This window comes from Silurus aristotelis (assembly GCF_946808225.1).
Source record: "Silurus aristotelis genome assembly, chromosome: 16".
NCBI classification, from domain to species: domain Eukaryota; kingdom Metazoa; phylum Chordata; class Actinopteri; order Siluriformes; family Siluridae; genus Silurus; species Silurus aristotelis.
Genome location: NC_139589.1, coordinates 19,749,417 through 19,776,894, shown reverse-complemented (window position 1 = coordinate 19,776,894; position 27,478 = coordinate 19,749,417). Strand labels below are relative to the sequence as shown.

The following is a 27,478-nucleotide window of genomic DNA, read 5'->3' as shown; positions in this document are numbered from 1 at the left end:
AGGATCCATTTATTTATGCTTTGCACATTTGTATTATTTTCCCAAAGGATTATGATACAAATGCGCAAAGCATAAATAAATGGATTATTTAACCTGTAGCACACTTGCAGTATCATCCAGTAAACAACATTAAATGTCCGGCAAAATTCTGTAATGCTGTTAATTTTTAAGAAAAAAAAAGAAATAGTCTGTTTCAATGGGATATTTCTTCCCAAAAAAATGAAAGACACTGAAAATGTTTTGGGAAATTGAAATAACTTAGTTCAAGAAAAAAAAAAAAAAAAATTTGAGAGTGTCAGGAGTGTGAGGTTAAGAGTGTTAGTGAGAATTGCCAAAGAGCGTCATAAGTGGTGTTACGACCCAGTCTGGGTTTAGTCTGCACAGAGTAACTAGCACTGGATTCAAGGGAAATTATATTTTTATTAAATAAAACACAAAACCAGACACACACAAAGGTTTGCTACACAAGGTGTTGGTATATTGTTAACACAAGTAGTATTATTTACATATATACACAACTGTACAATGGCATGTCTTAAGGGTGGGCCAAAGCAAATATAAGCAAAAAATGTCTGATTTTGGAAGTTTCCTTACCTGAAAGTAAAAAAAAAAAACTAAATATAAGACTTCCTGAACTCCCTACTACAAACACAGAGATAAACTAACCCCACTCTTAAGGAGTCTAGTGTCTACAAACGTGGGTGGAATTGGTCAAGTGTCTGTGGAAGTGGTTGAAAGTGTTCTTAGAAGTGGGAAAGATTGGTCAAGAATGTCTGTGGAAGTAGGTGGTACTGGAGAAGACTGTTGTCACAAATGGGCAGGATTGGTCGAGTGCCTGTGGAAGTCTATTCTGTAGTTTAATAGTGTAGTACTTTTGCTAGGTAATCTTAGACATTAGGAGGCAGGATTGAGAAAGTGTCTTAGAAAGTGGTAAAGATTGGTCAAGAGTGTTGAAGAAATTAGGAAGGATTGGTCAAGAGTGTTGAAGAAAATAGGAAGGATTGGTCAAGAGTGTGGGAGAAATTGGGAAGGATTGGTCAAGAGTGTGGGAGAAATTGGGAAGGATTGGTCAAGAGTGTGGGAGAAATTGGGAAGGATTGGTCAAAGGTGTGGGAGAAATTAGGAAGGATTGGTCAAGAGTGTGGGAGAAATTAGGAAGGATTGGTCAAGAGTGTGGGAGAAATTGGGAAGGATTGGTCAAGAGTGTGGGAGAAATTGGGAAGAATTGGTCAGGAGTGTGGGAGAAATTGGGAAGGATTGGTCAAGAGTGTTGGAGAAATTAGGAAGGATTGGTCAAGAGTGTGGGAGAAATTGGGAAGGATTGGTCAAGAGTGTTGGAGAAATTAGGAAGGATTGGTCAAGAGTGTGGGAGAAATTGGGAAGGATTGGTCAAGAGTGTGGGAGAATCTGGGAAGGATTGGTCAAGAGTGTGGGAGAATTTGGGAAGGATTGGTCAAGAGTGTGGGAGAATTTGGGAAGGATTGGTCAAGAGTGTGGAAGAATCTGGGAAGGATTGGTCAAGAGTGTGGGAGAATTTGGGAAGGATTGGTCAAGAGTGTGGGAGAATTTGGGAAGGATTGGTCAAGAGTGTGGGAGAATTTGGGAAGGATTGGTCAAGAGTGTTGGAGAAATTAGGAAGGATTGGTCAAGAGTGTGGGAGAAATTGGGAAGGATTGGTTAAGAGTGTGGGAGAATTTGGGAAGGATTGGTCAAGAGTGTGGGAGAAAGTGGGCAGGACCGGTTTTGAGTGTCTACAGAAGTGGGTAGAATTGGTCAAGATTGTCTGTGAAAGTGAGTAAGATTGTTTAAAAGCAAAAACAAGTAAGATGGTTTATGAAAGCCTGCAAAAATGGGCAGGATTAGTCCAGAGTGTGTAAGAAAGTGGGCAGGATTGGTCCAGAGTGTGTAAGAAAGTGGGCAGGATTGGTCAAGAGTGTGTAAGAAAGTGGGAAGAATTAGTCCAGAGTGTGTAAGAAAGTGGGCAGGATTGGTCAAGAGTGTGTAAGAAAGTGGGAAGAATTAGTCCAGAGTGTGTAAGAAAGTGGGCAGGATTGGTCAAGAGTGTTGGAAAATGTGAGCAGGAACATTTATGAGTGTCTCTGAAGGAGTGTAGGATTGGTTAATATGTATCTACATTATGTTGTTGAATAATTAGTTTGTTTATTTAAAAGGGACAATACACAAGACATTGTTACGCACTGACAACCAATGCCGTGCACATTGGGCATAAAGCAAAAAGGTCGTTTGCAGCCCTCATTCCAAAAAAAAGTTTGAGAGTGTCAGGAGTGTGAGGTTAAGAGTGTTAGTGAGAATTGCCAAAGAGCGTCATAAGTGGTGTTACGACCCAGTCTGGGTTTAGTCTGCACAGAGTAACTAGCACTGGATTCAAGGGAAATTATATTTTTATTAAATAAAACACAAAACCAGACACACACAAAGGTTTGCTACACAAGGTGTTGGTATATTGTTAACACAAGTAGTATTATTTACATATATACACAACTGTACAATGGCATGTCTTAAGGGTGGGCCAAAGCAAATATAAGCAAAAAATGTCTGATTTTGGAAGTTTCCTTACCTGAAAGTAAAAGAAAAAAAAACTAAATATAAGACTTCCTGAACTCCCTACTACAAACACAAAGATAAACTAACCCCACTCTTAAGGAGTCTAGTGTCTACAAACGTGGGTGGAATTGGTCAAGTGTCTGTGGAAGTGGTTGAAAGTGTTCTTAGAAGTGGGAAAGATTGGTCAAGAATGTCTGTGGAAGTAGGTGGTACTGGAGAAGACTGTTGTCACAAATGGGCAGGATTGGTCGAGTGCCTGTGGAAGTCTATGCTGTAGTTTAATAGTGTAGTACTTTTGCTAGGTAATCTTAGACATTAGGAGGCAGGATTGAGAAAGTGTCTTAGAAAGTGGTAAAGATTGGTCAAGAGTGTTGAAGAAATTAGGAAGGATTGGTCAAGAGTGTTGAAGAAAATAGGAAGGATTGGTCAAGAGTGTGGGAGAAATTGGGAAGGATTGGTCAAGAGTGTGGGAGAAATTGGGAAGGATTGGTCAAGAGTGTGGGAGAAATTGGGAAGGATTGGTCAAAGGTGTGGGAGAAATTAGGAAGGATTGGTCAAGAGTGTGGGAGAAATTAGGAAGGATTGGTCAAGAGTGTGGGAGAAATTGGGAAGGATTGGTCAAGAGTGTTGGAGAAATTAGGAAGGATTGGTCAAGAGTGTGGGAGAAATTGGGAAGGATTGGTCAAGAGTGTTGGAGAAATTAGGAAGGATTGGTCAAGAGTGTGGGAGAAATTGGGAAGGATTGGTCAAGAGTGTTGGAGAAATTAGGAAGGATTGGTCAAGAGTGTGGGAGAAATTGGGAAGGATTGGTCAAGAGTGTGGGAGAAAGTGGGCAGGACCGGTTTTGAGTGTCTACAGAAGTGGGTAGAATTGGTCAAGATTGTCTGTGAAAGTGAGTAAGATTGTTTAAAAGCAAAAACAAGTAAGATGGTTTATGAAAGCCTGCAAAAGTGGGCAGGATTGGTCCAGAGTGTGTAAGAAAGTGGGCAGGATTGGTCAAGAGTGTGTAAGAAAGTGGGAAGAATTAGTCCAGAGTGTGTAAGAAAGTGGGCAGGATTGGTCAAGAGTGTTGGAAAATGTGAGCAGGAACATTTATGAGTGTCTCTGAAGGAGTGTAGGATTGGTTAATATGTATCTACATTATGTTGTTGAATAATTAGTTTGTTTATTTAACAGGGACAATACATAAGACATTGTTACGCACTGACAACCAATGCCGTGCACATTGGGCATAAAGCAAAAAGGTCGTTTGCAGCCCTCATTCCTGCTTAGGCTTTTAAATAAGGTCAAAGCAACCAAATAAAAAACAAAACAAGTACAAATTAATGGATGTATGCAAGCAACTCTGTATACATAAGGTGTGCCCAAGTAACTAACAATAGCACAATGACACACATTTAACAAACACAACACACAAATCAACTTGCAGTTGACTGTCAGTGGCTGGAATTGGTCAAGCGTGTCTTAAGAATGTGGTCAGAAGTAGACAGGATTGCTCAAGAAAGTGGTAAGGATTGGTCAAGAGTGTGTAAGAAAGTGGTAAGGATTGGTCAAGAGTGTGTAAGAAAGTGGTAAGGATTGGTCAAGAGTGTGTAAGAAAGTGGTAAGGATTGGTCAAGAGTGTGTAAGAAAGTGGTAAGGATTGGTCAAGAGTGTGTAAGAAAGTGGTAAGGATTGGTCAAGAGTGTGTAAGAAAGTGGTAAGGATTGATCAAGAGTGTGTAAGAAAGTGGTAAGGATTGGTCAAGAGTGTGTAAGAAAGTGGTAAGGATTGGTCAAGAGTGTGTAAGAAAGTGGTAAGGATTGGTCAAGAGTGTGTAAGAAAGTGGTAAGGATTGGTCAAGAGTGTGTAAGAAAGTGGTAAGGATTGGTCAAGAGTGTGTAAGAAAGTGGTAAGGATTGGTCAAGAGTGTGTAAGAAAGTGGTAAGGATTGGTCAAGAGTGTGTAAGAAAGTGGTAAGGATTGGTCAAGAGTGTGAAAGAAAGTGGTAAGGATTGGTCAAAAGTGTGTAAGAAAGTTGTAAGGATTGGTCAAAGTGTGTCAGAAGTAGACAGGATTGGTCAAGAGTGTCTGTGAAAGTGGATAAGATTGTTTGTGTTTGCAGAAGTGGCCAGAATTGGTCAAGAATTCTCTGGATAACGGCTCCTGCCAAATGCCAGACATGTATGTAAATGTAGTAAAATGAATAAAATGACCATTTATTTAATAACTGGCACAAACAGCTATGTCTGTCGGTTTCTCTGTCTATGCAAATATGCAAATGCAGTGGTGTTGTTTTGGCAGAAGGATTACTTATTCAGTGCAAGAAGTTTGCAAGTCAGCTAAAATCAATAAGCATACTTTTAGCATATTATCTGAATAAGGAAGCTAAGCAATAAGCTATGAGTTTAGGGGGTTTGCTGGTAGCCACTTAACATGAGTGTGATCATAACTGACACATTACCTAAAAACCTGATACATATATTGACCATCTACGGGGTACTGTGTAACTCAATGGCAAAACTAGTACAGATGTTGCCATTGTTTATTCATCTACTGTTAACATTATTAGCATTAGCATTTTGGAGTTAAATTGTTCCTTTAAGCCTTTGTTTCCTCTCACTGCATGGTTCCTGTGTAACATCGATCGCTCTCAGCATTGTTAACCTTTCTCCTCCTCCTCTGTCTTCCCCACTACAGATGTCTGCTTGGCTCCTATAGAGAAAGCCAGAGACCCAACTGAGTGTGCGTGCTTGCAAGCGAGTGTGAGGAGGAAGAATGCCACAGTATTTTATAAATGGAAAGGTTATAGGGCTTGACATCTATATTGACATATATTGATGTGATATTTCTCAGCATCCGTAGCCTTAATCTGTGCATCAAGGCCTTTTAATATAGCTAAATGCCTGAGGTTATTTCTGTATACTTTAAAATGTTTTTACCCTAAAGCATGAATATGTGGCAATATTAGAATTTGATTAGATCCTGATCTGCATTTCCTCATCAGACTGGTTAACTACCAAAGTTAAACTAGTTTAGCAAGTAAGACCTGTTGCTAGTCATGTTGGGGTACTTTAGAAAGCACAGTATAGGTATGGAGTTTAGTTTTAAGACTAGCTTTCTTAAAGACCACGGAGAAAAAAAAGTGGGTAGAAAAGGATTGACCTACTTTTGTGGTGCCTGGCTAATGTGATGTTGAACAGGATGGTCTAGTAGATTATCCTCAGTCAGCTACACATTTGCCCCCATTGATGCCAGCTAACATTTGTTTGTTTGTTACCTAAAATATGTTTCAATGGTTCAACAAGTTGACTATATATGGAATGTATTATACCGTATATATGGGTGGATGGATACATCAGCCAGTCTGCTTGCTCACATCATATGTTATCTAAAGTTCTAGTCTTTTTTATTTGTTGACATAAATATGCTGATGTCTAATAACCTTTCTAGCTTTTAAATACATGAACACATTATTCATTAACATATATAAATTATTTCCAAGAGTTTTGGTGAGATTTTCGATGATTTTCCTTGTTTATGTTTACATTGCTGTGCCATGGTCATGATGGAAATTGAGTAAAACTCTAATGTTCAACTTCTTGTTTCTGAGGTCTGGGCATTTTCCAGAATTTGCACTGTAAATGTTTTTACCCCCCAGTTCCAATTCAACACAAAAGGTAGTTACTCAAGTCCACATAAAAGCTTGGGTAACCACCACAGGTTGATGAGACTGACCTGGATACCCCCCTTGTGTGTGTTCGCAAGCATGCTGAGACCTTAATCAAAGTCACAAAGTGGTAAATGACGCAGCATTTGCAGTAAATACAGCTGTCATACAGCAGGAGTCGAACATTCAACACTGAATATAAGGCAAACGTAGAGCCATATCACTAACAAAAAATGCAGTTTTCAGCATAATGCCCAGGCTTTTAAGTGAGTCTAGCCCAATGGGGAGATTCAGTGGTGGGCTCAGTCTGTGTGACCATGCTGGTATCGTGATTATGAAACCTGCACACCACTCTTCAAGGCCTCTTCTACATGTCACCCTGGAACATTGTATTGTGTTGAGTTATAGAGACCAAATAGTCCATCAGACATCAAAGAAACTTACAGTACAGTAGAATTATATGATAGAGATATAATTATCATATTTCATTCTATAAAAATATAATTAATGATTATATAGTAATTTTATAGGAGAACAAAAAATAGAATTTCTTTGACAAGACAAACACTACAGTTGTACATGTAAACTTAATGTCACGTGGCTAAAAAGCTTTTTAAAAAAAATGTTCTGGTTAATAGGTTTGACTTGAAAACATGCAAGAAATCAAAGTTGTACCTGAAGTTTATTGGTTCTAAGAATATTTATTTTTAATGTACGTCTATTAGCTATTTTTTATTATTATTATTTCTTTTTAGAAATGTCTCATCTAAATAATGTTGCAAAACACTGTAATTTTTTTCCACTCCGAGCATCCGTGACTTTCTGTTATCACCGAGGTAAAAATATGAATTGACCTACTGTACAGACCAAAGGTTTTACCGTGGCTCAAAATCATGATAGACATCAGCATGAAATGTTTTCTAGCAATGTTTATCGTTAAGATGTCTTAAAGTTAGACTGCAATCAAGCTTTCAGTGCCAGTCATTTAGAACCCAGAATTACATTGCAATTTTTGACATTTAGTTTATTTTGAATGTCTGTTTTTTTAAAAACATCGATTGGGGAAAATATATTCAAATGATATAATAAAATAATGACAATTATAAAATAATCATAAATTGTGTTTAAGTGCAGGTGTTGTGATTATAAAAACGCATAATGCATGCTGATGCTATTCAGGACTTAGAGATATTTAAATCTTTTTTCTTTTTTTTTTTTTTTTTTTTTACATTTATTTTTAAGGGCAATTTACAGTAGATGTGTATTGCCATGTGTTTTTTTTTCTGCACCGAACATGTATAAAGGTTATGAGCTGTTAAACACCTAAGGCTATTTGGATGTTTTGTGTCGTCTGATCACTCAGGCCCTGAATCATGTGCCGTCTCCTCTAAACAACACATGCAGAAAACATGAAAAAATACTTGTGATTGAACAGGGCTTTCTGTGTTCTTTGCTTAATATGGGCAATGAGGCACAAAAGGTCATTGATGCTAATCTCCCTCTTTCGCTCTCCTGCTTCGCCTTTCTCATGAACTCTGTATTTAAAGAGAATCAGTCTGAAGTCCTAATCCATGTCCTGTGACATTTCAAGGGTCAGAATGGTTATAAGAAAACCTGAATGGTCCTGCAGACTTTCCCATGGTGGACATATTTACTTTTTGACTGTTATGAAGTGCAATGGAGACCTTTGGTAGGCTAAAACAGTGGCATCACATTATTAGAATCGACTTGTTTGTGTATTAGGATTGGATGTCTGTTGTGGCTTTGGAGTGTGTAGAGCAGATGCCAGGTTTTTTTTTTTTTTTTTCTCTTTTTAGTATTAATCACTTCATTTCATTATGTGCAAACAGTTGTCACCCAGACACTGCCAGGCTGTGCTGTGATTTTCAATATCTTTGAATGTTTGTGTCAGTGTGTAACACGAACCACATTGGTTTTATGAATGCAAAGCAACTATAACTGATCTTCAGTAAAATGTGTTAAGGCTACAGTAGCTGTAAATGTCTCATGAACAGGCGTTAACAGGCAGTATATGTCTCGTTGAAAATGGTACAAAAGTGATACATTTGCTTTGTATAAAAAAGCTATTTTAAAATGTTTGTTTGCTTTGCATTTAAAATGCATTCAATCAGATTTGATGATTTTTGATTCTTCTGATTTCAGATACTGTAAAAAAATTATCTGGTATCTGAGCTTTATGAAATCACTGGAAAAATAATCAAATATGACCGAATCAAAGCTGCGATGCAATAATTTTCATTTCCAATAAAGCAATATGTATTTATTTGAACCCCAATGGAGAATTGCAATAATCCTTTTTTTGCATGTGTGTGTGTGTGTGTGTGTGTGTGTGTGTGTGTGTGTGTGTGTGTGTGTGTGTGTGTGTATTTTGATAGGTTAAGCGCAGTCAGCACTATGACTGATGGGGACTATGATTATTTGATTAAACTCCTGGCTCTCGGAGACTCAGGAGTGGGAAAAACCACCTTCCTTTACCGCTATACAGACAACAAGTTCAACCCCAAATTCATCACTACCGTGGGCATTGACTTCAGGGAAAAACGAGTGGTGAGTTTCTTCCTCTTTTCCTTATTTCCATCTTGTTTGAAATCCTAAATCATGAGCACACAAAGCAAAGGTCAAGAAGCAGCTTTATGAAAACAAATAGGGTGATTTAAAAAAAAATAAAGCATGTATATGTTTAAATTGACAAATTTACAGTTAGATCAGAAAACTGTTTCAAATGCTGTATGAGTACTCTTTGTTAAATGAATCCCTTACTACTGCACAATACTATCAAAAATTTACTCATGGACTTGTTTGCCTTCCAGCTTTGGAAACAAAATGATCCCAAATTTTTTACAAGTAAGACACAGGGAAATATATATTTAACTACTTAACAAGAAACAGGCAAACAATGGTTAACAAGAACTGTTGCATTTCTACCATATCCTAGCTAGAACTGCCACATTTGTAAATAAAATTGCGATTTTTCAATCAATTACTACCATAATGGAAAGACATGTAACCAGCCGGCAATGGTAAGTCTTTCAGGGTGGACGGTTTAGACTTTGGAGTGCACAGACATCGGATTTTGTATCATTTTAAAAAAGGATCTATGACTCCTAACTAGAACGGAAGTAGATCAATTTCAGATTAAAATCTTGGCACTTATTTTAACTTCTAAGCTTTTTATAATTCACATGAGCCTTCAGTATTTTGTAATGAAATCAGTTGGTTCTCTTTCTCAAAGTAATAAATGTAATAAATAAATGAGTCATTTAAACCCTGACCAGAACAAATCATTCTGAAGATACTGTAAAGTAACAAAGTGAATGCTTCACATGAGTTCTCACTCCTCTAGCTGCATTACTCCAGTGTTGATGATTGTGCTCTTTCTTTGTTCTGAGAGCTTCAAAAAACTTTTTGTTGGTGTTTATTTTTTTCCTTTTGGCATCCTAAACCCGTTTTTGTTTTAATCCTCTTTGTGTTGGCCCATGTAGTCATGATTTTCACTCTCTCCATCTTCATTTAAGAATGAAATGTGGTGGTAAAATGTGTTTGGATAGTGAAAGGGAGTGGTCACAGTGTGGTATATGGAGATAAACTTCACCAACAATTCCCCTAAACAATTTATTCACAAACACTTGAAAGACAGATTTGTGGTTATGATAAGCTTATAGAGTATTATCAGATAATTAAAGACAGATGAATTCCTTCTGTAATTTGAACACATTATCATACCATCATATTTGCTTTCTGAACATATTTTAGATCAAGTCCCTGTTTTGCTGTTATAGACTTTTTACCTGGTTTTTGGAGAATGGGGTACAGTTGGTTTTCAGTGTGTTTAAGGGCTCTGTGCACAACACACATGAATTCTTCATCTGCCATCTTGGCAAACCATGTCGTCGTGCACCTCAGTATGTCCACAAGGGCATTGTCAGACTGGAACTGGGCCTTTTAGTTGTTCAGCATACAAGACTTTTAATTTTGTGGCAACAGTGGTGGAAGGTGTAGTGCAGTCAGGGTTCTTATGCATTTTGGAAAAGTATGAAAAAGTATGAAATTTGATTTGAGTGATTTTTCAGGTCTGGATTACTATGGGGGGAAAAAACAGTGAGTGTTTAAAAATATTTGTGTTTCTATACTATTGCCCTGTTCAGTTTTCTAAAATATATAATTACAAAATTCTTTAGAAAACAAAGGTTACGTCTATGGCACTCGTTAATCAAGAGTCGGAAACCAGAGTATGGATAAACGCTTTATTCTTTTGAATATACAAGGCAGAGGCTTGAGGATAAGCACGAACCGGAGAGCGGGTAGAATCCGTAATGCAGGTATAATCTGTAATGCAGGTAGAATCCGTAATGTGGGTAGTCCAGGGATGATCGGCAGTGTGAACTGTAGATCGGACTGTGAGTGAGTGGAAATGGGGGCCTTATGAAGGGGAGAGTAGATTGGAGACGGGTGAAGGTGGTTAGTAGGAGGGCGAGGCTGTGCGAGTGTGCTGAGTGTAGGAGGGAGGTGTGGCTGGTGGTTCCCTGACAGTCTACACTAATCCGGATACATTCACCAACGCCGTTTTTCGGCTAAAAGCACATGGCTCCACACTTAGCTTTTAATTGTTTCTCAAAAGTTGCTCATCGCTCCACAAAGAAAAATATGCGTTTTCAAACGAATCCATATTAGTCAAGTCAAGAGGCTTTTATTGTAATTTCTACTATACACAGTGGTACACAGTACACAGTAAAAACGAGACAACGTTCCTCCAGAACCCTGGTGCTACACTAAAAAACATAGAGCTACAACACAACACAAAGCTATCGAGTGCAACCCAGTGCAAACAGTGCAGACGAAAAACAGTACAGACAGACAGTACAAACAGACAACACAAGACAACACGAGACAATGCCAACCAGTTAAGCTACTGTATACTCTAAATATACAGTACTCGGCAAAGAATTTGGACAGTGTGGACATATCCAAAAGTTATTTTTTCCCGTTGAGCCCGGAGCAGATACTCAGCGCTGATAAAAGAACGCTGCTAGACTGGATCTGCACAGCAGTGATTGGTTGTTACTTTGTGAGGCGGCAGTTGCCATGACAGTACAGCGCCCCGATACATCAGAGATTGTAATGTAATGCACGTTATAGTCATTTCAAATGATTATTTTATATGTTAAATATGGTCTTAAAAATCTTTGGGAAAGTCTGCAGTCTGGTAAAGGTATGGAAATATTGAAATGAAAAATGTGAAGGAACCTTCCTCAGTGGTTAAGATATTGGACTTCTCATTAGAAGGTGGTGAGTTCAAATCCCACCACCATGAAGCTGCCACTACTGTTTCCTTAATCAAGGTCCTTAACCCTCCACTGCTCAGTTGTATAAATGAACACAAACTCTAAGCCATCAACAATTTTTGAGAACCATTAATAATACATTTTATACATAAGGACTGACAAAGTTAAGTGTCAGTAAATACACTTTATTACATGTAGTAAAGCCCAATACATGTGGCAGAGCTTATAACCACATGTATTGGGCTTTACTACATGTAATAAAGTGTATTTACTGAACCCAGCCATTAGGGGGGCACAAGCCAGTGTACTCTTAGTGCCGGTCCCAAGCCCGGGTAAATGGGGAGGGTTGCGTTAGGAAGGGCATCCAGCGTAAAACATGTGCCAAATCAAATATGCGGATCACAAATGAGAATTTCATACCGGATCGGTCGAGGCCCGGGTTAACAACGACCGCCACAGGTATCGTTAGCCGACAGGGTACCGGTGGAAATTGGGCTACTGTTGGCCGAAGGAGGAGAAGGAGAGGCAGATATAGAGGACAGGGTGGTATGGAGACGGATGATCCGCTGTGGCGACCCCTAATGGGAGCAGCCGAAAGAAGAAGAAGAATAAAGTGTATTTACTGGTTCTCAAAAATTGTTGATAAGCCTTGGTGCCGGTGTGTGATGTGTTTAGGTGGCATAGCTCATGATTATTAATGCTATTGCATACAGACAACGGAAATTTCTGCTACAACCTCAGTTAAAAAGCATGTAGAAATTCTTCTTTAGGTTCAGTCATCTAGTTGAGTGCACTATATTTTTTTTTAGAGGGTCTGTAATCAAATATTTACATCTCTGCCTTTACATGTTCAGAGACTGGCTTTAAGACAGATCACGTTATAGGATCATGGATTAATTTATTTAATACAATATTGTCTATTGTGAAAACAATAGGAGCTTTTGGCTGTTTGTAGTTGTCATTAGGTTTGAATCAGTCGTTCTAACGTGTTCTGCTGAGTGGTGCAATTCATAATGCATAAAATCTTTGAGTGCTCATTTCATGCCAGAAGGATTTGAAACATTTTATTTAAACATTATTTGTGTCAAGTGTGCATTACACACTCAGTGTGACCCTTAATGCCACTTGGTGTTATGTAATGTTGTGTAGATCTTAATAGTCAAAATAGACAAACGAAATTTTTGTTCCCCTTGTAATAAAGAGCCTGGCACAAGCAGTGGGCGCTGATAAATCTTTGCTCAAATTGGAGAGGTGGTCTTTTACAGCATGAACATTAAAACTTTTAACTACAAACGTTCAAAATTACTAATGTTTACAGTCCAAGGGTTTTGTAGGATTTGGTGATGCTAATCATTATGTGATTAAAAACAAACTGGGATTTGGTTTGGTTTGGGTATTTGGAACAAATAGGAGAATTGTGGCTATAAAGCCAGGTCAGGTCTGAGATAATCGGATTGTAGGGGAAGATGGCTAGTGTGAGTTAAAAATGCCTACAGAGAGCTCGCTAGGAGAAGTAAGGTGCGTGAGCTCCTTAGTGCCCCACAAGTTTTCACAGCATGCACCTGGAAAGGTGACTGGAGCTCTCGGAAGGGCAAGTCGAGCCGGTGGGTCTTTCACTAATCCTAAAGGTGCACCAGAAGATGGATGCAAGAAAATCCCATTGAAACATTCGAGCATTACTCACACCAGACAAGGAGGTGCAAGGTTGCATTGTCGCTCCTGATTTAAACAGTTATATTCACTGGCAATGACTTTTGGGTGATCTCTGGTTGGTTGACTTATGTCTCCACACGTTATATTCACTTGCAGCCACTTTATGCTGGTCAGGCAACCTATTCTTTGGACACTGGGGGTGAGGGTGGAATACACCCTGAATTGGATGCTAGTCCATTGTATGGCATGCATATTCACACACAGGGCAATTTCTCCTACTGGTATGCATTTCAGAGGTGTACCTGTAGAGTCTAGAGGAACCACACATGGACATGGGGAGAACATACACATAAACTCAGCATAGACAAAAACTTGAGCTCAGGATTAATCCAGAAAAGCAGCAATGTTGGGTACTATTCCCCCATGCCATTCGAGATTCCTGAATATTAAAGGGACAGCTTCATTTCAGAACCCAGGTTACTTAGAAGGCTCTGCAGACTCAGGCACCAAAAAGCACTTCTCTCAGCAAGACAGCTGTTGGACCTCTGTTACTGTTGAATGCAGTAATCAGAGCAACTCCATTTCTTTTCTGCCCTGTAAAATTTGCGCCATGAGAGTGGCATAGCAATTCCTCACCTTCTTCTTCTGGCACATCTACAGAATGCTCTTAAACAGTGGTAAGAATCGCTCATAATTTTGTGTGATGGTATATTCTGAAAGTTCAGTAGCCCAGTGAGCAGCGTGAGTACACCGTAAATTGTCCATTCAAGTAATCGCAGATAATTGTGTTAAATGAAAGGAGAAAAAAGTCCGGAAACGTTTTTCTTTTTTTTTTTGGTATGCATCTCTCTTAGATCTCTCTCTCTTTCTCTCTCTTTCTCTCTCTCTCTCTCTCTCTCTTTCTCACTTTCTTTTTAACACACACACACACACACACACACACACACACAAAATGCATAAACATATCAGAGTACTGCTTATATCTGCCTCGTTTATGTGTCTTTTGGAGTATTGTTAAAGGCGTCTAAATAATATTGTATCTGCTACTTGTTCAGGGGGAGGAATAATTTCGGTTATGGGAGAATCCACTCATTGTTTATCTTATTGCGTGGTTTGTTGTGGAGATTATATAAAAACGGTTATAAATAATGTATCAGACATAAAATATATGATTACAATCTGCTACATCTTTTCAGTCATTCTTCTCTCCCTTTTTTCTTTTTTCTTTTTTTTTTAGCTTTTTTGTCTGTCATTTTTTTCTCCTCAGGCGATGATGAATAAATTAATGATTTGGATTTTTTTTGGGTCAGTTTGATCTGATTGGTTCAGGTGGGAACTGGAAGGACAATGTTCATGGGTGGCTGTGTAAAAATATAATAAAGTAAATGTGGGACACTCTGGAAGATCTGTTTATATTGTAATATCTGAACATACAACATATCCTTGAATGACATTTTTTTTTAATGTGGACACAATTATTACACTCAAATGTGGGTTTTTTTTAGACTGTGACCCAAAGATTTGAATATAATTATAAAGGATGTATTTATATGCTGTAACATTACAATCTGTATTCACTGGAAATAAAACATGATCCAGCATTTTGTTCAGTTGTGAAGGTAAAGGCATCTAGAATGTATAATAATTAAATGATTTATGCATAAATGAAATATACAAACATTAAAAACAAGCATTTGAACGCAGTAAAGCCGTAGTAAATCACATTTAAAAACAAACAAGTTACTGTTGTAGTGGTGTGGTGTTGTACAAATGCTATAAAAGAGAATGGAACAGAGAAATGCAGCAAGCTAACAGTTTTGATAAAAAAAAAAAAAAAGGGGGGGGGGGGAATGCACTGCTGTACAAACAGTGACTAAAAATGTAATCGTTTACTGCTGCTGCTGTTTGCTGCTTTTAGATTTAATGTTTGTTCGCACCTTTTTAATTTAATCAAGATGTCATGAGCGAGTCTGATTGCGCAACCTGATGCTCGCGAGTCACGCCATAACAGATCCAGTGCGACTGTCCCGAAGTTAGCAAACATACAGTTTACACAATAGCACTTCTTTAAACTATACCATTTTTTGCTTAGCGTGCTGATGTTTTACCTTCATCTGTGACACCAGTGTGTTTTCTTTTCATGTGCTTGTGCATCACTGTGGTACAGTACTTCCACCCCACATAAGCTCCGCTTTGCATAACTTGCAGGTTTTACAGTCTTACAGCATTTTGTAAAATGCTCCCATGCCTTGGATGTCTTGGGACGCACATTTTTTCCTTCTGCCGGTTGACCCTGTACTCTCCGGCACTTCGCTAAACACGTAACTCGAGCAGCCTAACTAATCGATAACAGCAATCGTTGACAACAAATTTCATTATCGATTATCATGGATTTTATCGATTAGATGTTGCAGCCCAAAATGAATACCTTTGGAATGAACTGGAACACAGTCTGCACCCCAAACCCCCTTAACCCACATCATTACCTGACCTCACTAAAGCATCCCCACAGCCACGCTCCACAATATAATGTGAAACCTTTTCAGAACAGAGGAGGTTAATATAGCAAGGCACATTCAACAAGCACATATGATGTCTGGCTGGGCGATTTTTTTTACTTTGGCCACCCTAAATGTAAAAAAGAAGCAAATTACATTTAGAAATCCAATTTGTGTACCTCTTATAAACTAAAGTGATTAGAGTTCCATTTATTTCACTATGGTAAGTAACTAACTAACATCTCACATACCTCATATTCACTGTGTGAGAGGAAATAAATAAAAATGTTTACAGGCATGTTTGTTGAATTGGCTCTGTACTCAGAGTGATCTTTGCAAGGAGATGCCTTTAAGTTAGTGGAACAGTTTTACAGTGTTTTGGAGAACATGTGCAAACAAATAGGTTTCATGCAGTATATAGATTAGAGTGTACGGCTGATTAAGTGTGTTCATGGTGTATTTGAAGCAGCTTCTGTTCTCTGTAAGAAGAAAGGTTTATACTGTAGTATAATAAGTGGGCTGCATTGCTTTATATGACTGATATATTCAAACAACAACATGGACCCTAATAATGTGCAAATCTCATTATAAGCACTGTATGAGTCTGCGTTAGTGTGTGTGAGTCATGTGCAGGATGTAGGGTGTGTGTGTGATGGCATGTGACTGTGTTTTGTGTGTAAATAATGATTAATTGGATTAATACGGGGTGTGTGTGTGTGGGAACTCAGTGTTTTTTTTCTATATCGCTATTATCTACCTGTGTGTGTGTGTGTGTGTGTGTAAAAGACAGACTGTTGCTTAAAAGCATGAATTTTCTTTCACTAATCACCTTATTTTCTTATCTGTTGTGTGTGTGAGTGTATATGTGTGTGTGTGTGTGTGTGTGTGTGTGTGTGTGTGTGTGTGTGTGTGTGTGTTTTCCACATAAAACCAGTGCCATATGCAAAAGCTAATGAAGAGAGAGAATGCATCACTATACACATACACACACATAGTTATTAAGTCAGATTCAAACAAACTCAGTGGGTGACTCATGAACGAACACACACACACACACACACCTGCACTTAAACAAATTTCAGCTATGTAAACAGTGATGATCCGAATGAGAATTAAGTATCAAAAGAGTTATGTAATATCTGGTTTTTGCTTATTTTTGCATGCCGTAGGCAAATAATTCACTTCAGAGAGATGTCATCGTTACTCCACCTTTCTAACATTTCTAATGAAAACATGTCCTGTGTATATATACTGTGTAATATGAATATCTAGAATAATATATGACATCATTGGTAATACTAGTAGTAGCACATATGTGGAAGAAGTATAATTAGCAAATATTTTAGGTTGTTGTCCCTTGCGTTGTTATGGTGATGAACGTGTGTGTGTGTGTTTGTGTGTGATGTAGGTGTACAGCACTAACAGCTCGAATGGAACTACAGGAAAGACGTTTAAAGTGCATCTGCAGCTCTGGGACACAGCAGGACAGGAGAGGTTCGACTTTATAAAGCTCAAATATTTCATGAGTTGAAATACAACATCATAAACATCCTGGTTTATTCACAGAGTATCTCTTTAAAACTTCTCCCTATTTTAAAACACTTGAAATGAAATGGATTCACTGGTCTTGAATTCGACTGAAATGTCTTAATCATTTTATGACAGATAAACTGATCAAATGTATAGATTTTAGGATCAGTTGAAATTCTCCTGCATCTTCTAAAATTGTCTGATTATTTAATGACTTTGAGTTCAACAATTTGAATGTAATCTTTTAACTAGCAATAGAGACAATACTCCTACTCCAAAAACTCCTAAGACAAGCTTTTGGTTTAATAAAGAAAATGAAAGTGCTGGCAAATTGATGTGGTTAGAAAAACTTGTCTTAGAGTCTTAATGTGCAATCATTTTGTGCTGAGGTCTTATTTGAACTTTGTTCATTGTTGAACAATGTTCATTTATTGTGTAGTATTAATACTCTTGATATTAATATTATCATCTTCTTCACAGGTTTAGAAGCTTGACGACAGCTTTCTTCAGAGACGCAATGGGATTTCTGCTCATGTTCGACCTGACGAGTCAGCAAAGCTTTCTGAACGTCCGCAACTGGATGAGTGAGTAATAATCCTAATAGTAATAGATAATGTAGAAATCAAATAGATTGCGGTTATCACGTGAAAATGTTCACAGGAGTGCATTTCATATTGTGACTGAAATGTTTTTAGTATTTAATATTGACGTAAATATACCACATGCAGGATTAATTGAAGTACATTTTGCAGAAGAATCCTGAGTTTCAAGATATATACAGGTTCACCAGTGTTTGAGTTCATTTTCTACCACATAAGTGTTGTTTTTAAACCGATTGTTTATGTTCATTAGAGAAACTGAGGTAAGCACAACAAAGAGAATCTTTTGCTGTCTTTCCACTGAAAATGAAACACGAGTTGATGAATTGTTTGAATGTGAAGGTCAGCTACAGGCAAATGCCTACTGCGAAAATCCGGATATCGTTCTCATCGGAAACAAAGCGGACCTGGCGGATCAAAGAGAAGTCCAGGAGAAGCAAGCTAAAGAACTAGCGGATAAATACGGGTGAGTGTTAGAGGTAGAGTCAAGTGTGAAAATCATTCAGCACTATCACTTTATCATTTTAATAAAGGTATAAAAAAGGTGAGTAAATATAATTAGTACAACCTTATGAATTTAATCAGTATTAGATATTAGTTAAAATGTTTGTATTGTTGATGAACACATACTACCAGATTCATGGCAGAAAATACACTCCTCACTCGACCTGCGCATGAACTCACCGATTCATTGCAAAGTGTCGTTTAGGAATAATCAACTATCAAACGCTGTCAGAAAAAACGTCTGACTGAATAGGAAATGCAAGTCAGTTATGAATCATGATAATGGAGTCTTGTGTTAGAACAACAGAAGCTGCGGAGGAAACGAAAACAACCGACATATTAGATTCCTTCATTCTGCTTAAAATCTTTTTTTTCTTTTTTTTCTTTCATACAGGTGATGTGGGGTGTTTATAGTACCAGTTCTATCTGGGGAATTGAATGTGTAAATGTTGCACAGCTGTAGCAGTTGGTGTTGTATTTGTACTTTATTTAATTTAGTGTTATAGAGACATTTTTGTATTGTTGATGGACATATTCCCAGAGTCACAGCAGAAAATACACTCATTACTCGACCTTCACATGGAATCACCTGCTAATTACAAATTGTAGTTTAGAAAATATTAACTATCAAAATAAAATAAAAAAACATCTGGTCTTTCTTGCAGCTGAAAGAGTTAAAAGTTCAAGATCAGAAGCAATGTTCTAAAACTTCACCGAGCGTCGAGATCATTAAATACTCCTCAGTGTCTGTTTCTGTAGTGTGACCAGATCTGAATCCTGACAAATAAATAGAAAAACAGTAATGGGACTCAGTAACCTCCTAAACTAACACTTTCTGTATTTGATTTAAAAGGCATGTTTATTTGACTTGAATAACAGTGTGACAGCAGCAGCTTTCGACATCTGCTACAGAACATGCTAAGAGTCTGTAGGTAAAAGTAATGAAGAAATGGGAAGCAGGTCTAGAGAGCAAGCGGTGAATTAGAGTGAAGACATCATTTTTTTTTAATACTCAAAGTTTTCCAAGCATTTCAGATCATCACATCAGGCAGAGCAATGGTTGGACTGGATACATCATGCTGCCGCTAATTGTTGCTTTCGAAGTTTTACGCATTTTGAAAGCGATATTCGAACAGTCTATACGTGCAGAAGGTGTTAAAAATGATTACTCGGCTGTAATTGTTTGTAATTAATCGTGTAATAGTCTTTCAGTGGTTACCTTTGTAGCTTTAATGTTGCGCTCTACAGTCCAGTGCGGTTCTATTGTAATCCGACACATAAAATATCTCCACTGTAATTATGCAGTGAACCTTCACGGCTTGCTGCGTGTAAGGGCTGTAATCACGGTGTCAATTTAATTCAGTGAAAGATGAACTTTAGGGAGAATTTACATTCAATTATTCATTTACCTCCAGCGATTGTTTATCTTGATCAGGGTCATGGTGAACCGGGGTTTTTTCCAGGAATATTTGTCACAGGAATACACTACTAAAGAAAGTTTAGACTTGCAAATCTCTCTACAGCAAACTTACTGCAGGCTGGGAAAGTAGAGGGAAAGAACCTTTGAGTTGCTAACCAAAGCTCAGGATTAAACTTCAGACTCTACATACAGATAATATACTACATAACACTGCATGTTTTTAAAACTCCAAATATAATATAACCATGCTCAAGATCATCAACTATCAATTATTCAAGCAGAACATAAACCACACCATTTAAAAAATATATATTTTTACATTATAATTATTCCAGGATCTCATTTGCAGACTTGCTCTCTCCTTTAGGGCCACAGGTCAATGACAGTGAACCCTAATTATTTTGTTCCTAAGGGAGGAAACAGAAAAGTGCACACTGTCATCGAGAGTGTGCAAGTTTGTATACAGATAATGTCTTAGTCATCCATGCCTGGGAGCAAAATGAAGCAAACTTGTTAATAGACCAGGCTAAAGTGGGACAAAATTAATTAATAATGTCAATGTATAAAATGATTTTATTTTTTGGTTTTTCTGTTCACCATCTTTATTTTTGAAGATGTGTATCCTAACTACAGGAGGAGTGCAGAAATCAGTCAAGTTTTAAAAACCTAAACGCAACTTTCAATCGAAATTGTAATTCTAATTCGTATGTTAGACCTTTTATTGCTAATCACAACGCAGTACACAGCCAAACTACAAACACTCAAAAGATGTCTGTTTTTACTTTGGCTGCTCTGCTGCAGGGTTTCCCAATGAAGTGTAACTGCATAAATAAACATGACAGTCGAGAGTCCGCAGGAACGATTTTGAACGGTGGGAACGCAGAAGCCGCACGCTAGTAAACAGAGTTCTGGTTTATGGTTTGCAGCAAAACAGCAGGTTATGTGATGTAAATTGCAGAGAGAGACGACAGCCAGGCCCTTTATGGTTTCATTATTATTATAAAGGCCACTGCGGACATGAATGGGGTAAAGGGGCAGGTGTGTGTTCTTATCTATAGTGAGTGGCCATGTGGATATTCATTTGTGACGTGTATCTCAGAAGACTAGTTCATTCAGTGTTTATTTATGGACTACAAAATCACTACATTATGTTATTGCAAATCCGGGATTCAGTGTGTTTTAGTGCTGTCATTTAATCTGGAGATATTTCTTTAACATTTGTTTAAATTCAAGCTTCAAGCAATTTCAGACTTCCTTAAACATCCAATTCAACATTGTTAATTGTCCCGTCTCTCACTTCCAGCATCCCGTACTTTGAGACGAGTGCAGCCACTGGAGCAGCAGTGGACAAAGCAGTGGTCACTCTGCTCGACCTGGTGATGAAGAGAATGGAGCAGTGTGTCGAAAGACCAGATAAAGTCGACGCACATCACACAGACAACACCAGCAAACTAAGCGATGCGCCAACAGCGGAGAAAAAATGCGCCTGTTAGAAATTGCCTTATTGCGCCCTCGTGTGGACGGCGTGTGGAGCTACGGCTCATGTCCTGTACGTACAGTACTCGTGTGGTTATGAAAGCAGGGCGCGGGATGTGTTTGTGAAAGCATTTAAATGTATGAATATTTTTTTCTTGTTCGTAGTACATCTAGTGGTTTTTGCAGAAAAACAATCTGGTTAATAAGCTTTTAGTCTTTTCCCACGTTATAATTGGTCATTTAAACAACCGTTTAAACAAGGAAATTCTTTCTAACTATATTTATTTCTTTATAAATAGTTTGATAGTTTTTTTTTTATATTCAGTTTTTACTTGCATTAAAGCATGGGAATACTTATTGCCCATTGTATGACTGAATGTATGGATATAGTTCAATGTATGCTTTCTGCCCTTTAATTACTCATTGATAGATACACACAATTTTATTTTTATATATATATATATATATATATATATATATATATATATATATATATATATATATATATATATATATATATATATATAATTTGTATCTCCAATGCAATGGGTGATTCAGTGTATTTTTTCCCCCACTGTATTTGTTTAGAGTATTTAAGACAAAGCTATACTAGATATTTCAGTTTAAATAATAAAAAATTACAAATTATTTAAGTAAGAATATTTATGACAGAAAATCTATAAAGATTTTAAATATAGTTGAGATTCTACTTTTACTGTGCCATTTATTTTCCAAGTGTATTTTCTTTTTTGTTTTTGTTTTTTTGTTTCCACATGTCTCGCTTTAAAATAATTATCATTATATTTTGCTGTTTTTTTTTTTGCCCCCTAAACCATAAAACACAATATACTTCATTTCCTTAATACATACAACTTCATCTTAGGTTTCAGGTTAACATTTTTACAGACAATGCTGGGTTTTATTCTGTCGTGCTGATGTAGCGTCGTCATGGAAATTGTATTTTTAGTATTCGCCCAAATATGTTGAGAAAAAGGAACAGATTAGGCTTGATTCTAAAATATTGCATGCCTTGCCTTAGCTGTTAGTATATAATTAAAGGAATATTTTGCTCCAAAAGATAATATATAGATAAATAGGATATAGTATATGATATATAAGAATTTAACTAAAATGGTTATATACTAAGAAGAATTGCATGCAGTGCATCGAGAAAATATTCACAACGCTTCACTTTTTCCACATTTTATGTTACAGACTTATTCCAAAATGATCCAAAAAAGGATCAAATTAATTATTTTCCGCAAAATTCTAAAAAAAAAATACCCAATAATGACAAAGTGAAAGAATTGTTTGAAATCTTTGCAGATGTATTAAAAAACAAAAAAACAAAACAATCCAGTCTCTGAGGTCTACAGACAATTCCTTGGACCTCATGGCTTGGTTTGTGCTCTGATATACACTGTTAACTGTGTGACCTCATATAGACATGTGTGTGCTTTTTCAAATCATGTCCAATCAGCTTAATTTAGCACAGGTGGACTCCAATCACGTTGTAGAAACAGCTCAAGGATGATCAGTGGAAATATGATGCACATGAGCTCAATCTAGGGTTAGGGTTAGTGGCAAAAGCTGTGAATATTTATATATTCATTATGTACATATTTATTTTTAATACATTTGCTCACTTCTTTCACGTAGTCATTATGGGTTTTGTAGAATTCTGCGGAAAAGAATAAATTTAATCCATTTTGGAAGAAGGTTGTAACATAAAATGAGGGAAGAAGTGAGATCTGAATATTTTCCAGATGCACTGTACATCCAGTATTAAGCATAGCACATACAGTATAAACAGTTTTGGTGCTTTTGGGTAAAATATTTCTTCTCTTTTTCAGTCTTTTGATGTAATGTGTTTCCAAAACAATAGTTTCTTCCATTATTTCTAATCATGTTGTATTTAGCCAACATTGTGCACAGATACTGGACAACAATATTTCTAGTATCTTTGTCTATTCAATTTGGATTAAATGGACATTAGAAGAACTTTGAGGGCCAGGATCTTTTTCCGAAATAAAACTATAGTATTGCCTATTATTAAAACATTCCAGCTTTGTAGTAAATGTGGATCCACTCACCTTTGTGTAAGTTAAAAGGTCATTTGTTTCAAGTGAGATTTTACAAATGTATGATTCAAGATGGTTTATTCAAAATATATATAAAATCTAAGAAAGCAGGCTTACATTTTCAACTAAAAGCCAGTGAAGGTGTATGTGGAGTTGTATTGTTTGGATCATGCTGAGAACACAGTCTGCAAACACATAAGAACAGTTTCATCTGTTTCATAACTTTATGATGGAAAAACATTTTGGACAGTGTTCCTTAGGCTAAATGGTATAATTTATCATTCTAACCATTATTGTGTATTACATGTAGCTAAAAAAAAAAAAAGAAACCTCAGACTGCCTACTGTATATACTGAACTTCTCGCATGTAGTTCGTGTGCCAAAAACTCTTTTTGTATTGCATTAATTAGTTTGATACAGCTTACCTTTTACATGTGCAGAATCATTCTCAAATGTGTGAGTACCAAAATAAATGTGTAGACCACAACAGAGTCTTTAACGAGGAGGGCTAATTCTAGTTCCTAGCATACAAAAATTAGTCTTTTAATTATACTGGATATTTTCAGAGCCCCTACTCCTAAATGTGCAGTACAGTGCATACATACATTTTATATATATATGGATATAAGGATATAAATTCTATAAACCCTCATCCATAAAGAGTGACTGAGAAAAAAAATCTCTCTTATAGCGTGTGATTTAGTTCAGGACTATGCTGTATTTATATATTAGCTAATGGAACACTGAGCTAAAGCTAAATCAGTCTGGTGGTATGGGGAAGGTACAGAAGCATATCTATATGTATGTTACACATGAGGCTGACTTACAGTGTATTACATTACACAGTTCCTTGAATGTTACATTAGTTTACAGTGTTTATTCTAAGTGTTGAGATTAGCCACAGTGCTCATTTAATCAGGTGCTGAGAATTTTACTATATAAACAATGGTAAAAAGTTGACAATAGCTCTATGTATTGTTATTTTTAATTGGAACATGTCTTTCACTTGTGTTTTTCCTGAAACAATTCAAAAATGTAAATCTCCTTAATTTAGTTAAAAAAATAACTAACGTGCCAGTTTCAAATATAATTGTTGCAAAAAACAAAAAGGAAAACTTGCTTTGTGTGTACATGAATGTAAATCTCAGTCAGTTGCTGACCTGCAAACTCTTGGCTTTGGATCCTGTCAGGCTTTGATCATGAGTAGCAGTTTTCTATTTTTTTTTTTTTTACCCTTTTCAGAACTATTTTTTTTTTTTTTTAACGCATACTCTAGTGAACACTCACCTCCTTAAAGAAATCACATGAAAGTAGCTAAAAATAGCACAAGTTCAGCAAAATGAGCAAATTCTTATACTCGGTTCAAAACTTCAAGTAAAGTTTACAAAAATATACAAGAAACCTATTTGTGCTGCTTCAAAGAAGTCTACGGTTTTAAGGTCCTGATTTTTATTAATATTTTTTTTTTATTTTATTTTATTTTTTACTTTTCTCAGTGCCAAAACAGCCCTTTTGTTTCCACGTACCGACCTCAAGGCTCTCTTTATGGCAAGTGTACAGAAATGTTTCATTTCCCTTCCAATTTCTGAAACCAGTTTTGGAAAATGGAAAACGGCACCCATTTTTTCACATTCCAATAAATCCTCTTGGCATGAGATGACGGGGTAACTGATGATAGTTTCAATAAACTTTGACCAGTACAGAATTAAAAAAAGAAATAAAACATATGAGAAAGTCTGGGAAGTTTACATTAGTTTTCTCTCATTGTGCCTGTCTAGCTCTCCTTACAAACCTGCAGACCTTTATTACAGTATGTACACAGCTCTACTATTAATGAATGCATCTAAAGTAGGTATGGAGTGTAACAAGAAACCAGGTTTCTCCGAGTTGTTTACTTGGAGAACATTAATTTGCGAGTGTTCCGTATGTTCTTTATGAATAAAGACAAATGCCTACAGCTCCTTGTGTTCAAACGATGTCTGTGTGAACAACATGTATTACTTTGTACAGTATAGTTAGTGTATTTGAAGGCTATAAACTGATGGGTCAGTGTGTGACCATGATGCGATTTTGATGTGCGAACATGACATTTTAACGCATGTACCCTTCTATAATATGACTTGTTTATCAGAATAAAATATTCTGTTACAATATAATTCAATATTTGGGAAGTATACCTAGATTTGATTGTATAGCAGTATATGATCGCATTCAACATATTAGCTGTATATACTAAAATGGGGTCAATGTTTTTTTTTTCCAGGAACCAGTTAACTCACTGATAGCAATTTCAAACAGAAAGTCTTATACATGACTTGAATTCAGTAAAGCATGTTATATAAGGTTAACTTGGTTAAATATTCCTTTAGGCACACATTGATTCTGCATCCATATTCAGATGAAAGACACGACCTTTGTGTGAGTTCACAAACGTATATTAATGCATATATAGAAGGAACAGTAGCATGTCCATGCATAATAGCACATTAGCATGAGGGACAGAGGAAAAATTCTCCTAAGAGTGAAGGACACCCTTAATCCATTTTGTTATTCTAATTCTGTGTTGCTAAAAGCATGAGAATATTCTGGCCAAACTAAATCTGTACCAACACACACACACACACACACACACACACACACACACACACACACACACACACACACACACACACACACACACACACACACACACACACACACACACACACACACACACACACACACACACACACACACACACACACACCAGCTCAGACCAACAAGAAATCCATGCTGGTCTTAGTGGTTTTGTTTTTCATTTTTACAGCAGGATAGTACGACCATATTTGAATAATTAGTATGAACACACACACACACACATTTATAACAATGCTTGCTTTGGGAAAACATTTTTTTTTTCCATGTATATTCAAGCGAATGAGCTCCTTTTAGAGAAAGGATTTGAATGAAACTGAATTGAACTGAATTGAAGCCAGTGTATATTTACATTACAATTAAATTCATGATTCATTATAATGAACATTAGCATATTTGGCCGAAATAATCCAAGTCTAGAAACGATGGATTATAGCTCTCGGAAATGCAAATGACTGTTTATTTGTTTATTAAATAAAGCTATTTGGGATACACCAACAAGATCTCATTCGCATAAAAGCACAATCCTAAAATGATGATTAATATGTGGATTGAACAATTGGTCTATGAACAAGATATAAATGTAACCCTTCATATGAGGATTTCAGTTTAACTAATAAAAACTATTCACTTTTTTTTTTTATTACAAACCTGAAATTTTAAATATTTCTAATTTAAATGTATAGCCTTAAATCACAGCACAAAAACAGGGTTTAGTTTCTTTATAGTTCTTATATAAAATAGTTCAAAACTAATTGCTTACACGCTTCTATGCCTAGCCATACAATCTTCAATGAACAATTAATTGGTTAATGTTCGCAAAAGTATTTACATTATTCTTATAGCATGTACACCTCTGTAGGACAGAAAAAAAGGAAGAAGAAAAAAAAGTAATTAAATAGTTAAATCTTTCTGCTATACAGTAAAAAATAAAATTGTGCAAGGCGTGCACATTGCTCAATCACTTTATGTGATATGTCTGGCAGCAAGAACATATTTACCTCTTTACCCCTGCAAAACATGTAGCAGTTAAGCATATTGTCTAGACTTAAAAACACTGTCCATGTAAAAGTCGATTATAAAAAAAATAACCCACCAACAAACAGAAGTTTCCTTTCCCAGTTATAAAGACTGGTTAGATCCCAGCTATTAAAATTAATGACACATTTGGATAGTTTTGTTTTGCTGGAGCTTTAGTTTGTTGTAAATGTTTTTGCAACTGGTATTTCTACTTGTCAAACATTCACTAGTTTTATACATTCACCAATCACATTCTCTCTCTCTCTCTCTCTCTCTCTCTCTCTCAATTCTGGCCTGAATTGGTCTCAGCAGGCTTCTTTTCCTCTTCTTCATCATCAGACAACTTTAGCTTTAAGGTATCCAGCGACTGCCTCATCATTATTGACTCCTTTCTCCTACAAAAAAAAAAAATCATAAATAAGGAATATGTTCATAAAATATATTTAGGCTTTGTAAAGGCATTTTATATATTGAAGTAAAAGAAAAAAGAAAAATTATAATTATTGCTTATATAATTAATCAGTTACTACAAAAACTTTAGTAGCA

General features: G+C 36.6%; 2 protein-coding genes across 15 annotated transcripts in view; one reads left to right on the top strand and one right to left on the bottom strand.

The window, feature by feature from the left end:
* The window catches only part of rab27b (RAB27B, member RAS oncogene family), a 48,838-nt gene extending 23,603 nt beyond the window's left edge, over positions 1–25,235 (top strand). For all 3 annotated transcript variants that reach the window (XM_083564206.1, XM_083564204.1, XM_083564205.1), the window contains exons 2-6: positions 8,611–8,782; positions 17,077–17,162; positions 17,679–17,782; positions 18,140–18,263; positions 21,025–25,235. In XM_083564206.1, the coding sequence (XP_083420332.1) occupies positions 8,611–8,782; positions 17,077–17,162; positions 17,679–17,782; positions 18,140–18,263; positions 21,025–21,214 (676 nt within the window). In that variant the 3' untranslated portion in view covers positions 21,215–25,235. The remainder of the gene's footprint in view (positions 1–8,610; positions 8,783–17,076; positions 17,163–17,678; positions 17,783–18,139; positions 18,264–21,024) is intronic.
* Positions 25,236–26,342: 1,107 nt separating this feature from the next.
* LOC310738730 (uncharacterized protein) overlaps positions 26,343–27,478 on the bottom strand; it is a 34,221-nt gene continuing 33,085 nt past the window's right edge. For all 12 annotated transcript variants that reach the window (XM_083564038.1, XM_083564031.1, XM_083564040.1 and 9 more), the window contains one exon: positions 26,343–27,327. In XM_083564038.1, coding sequence (XP_083420164.1) covers positions 27,216–27,327 — 112 coding nt within the window. In that variant the 3' untranslated portion in view covers positions 26,343–27,215. The remainder of the gene's footprint in view (positions 27,328–27,478) is intronic.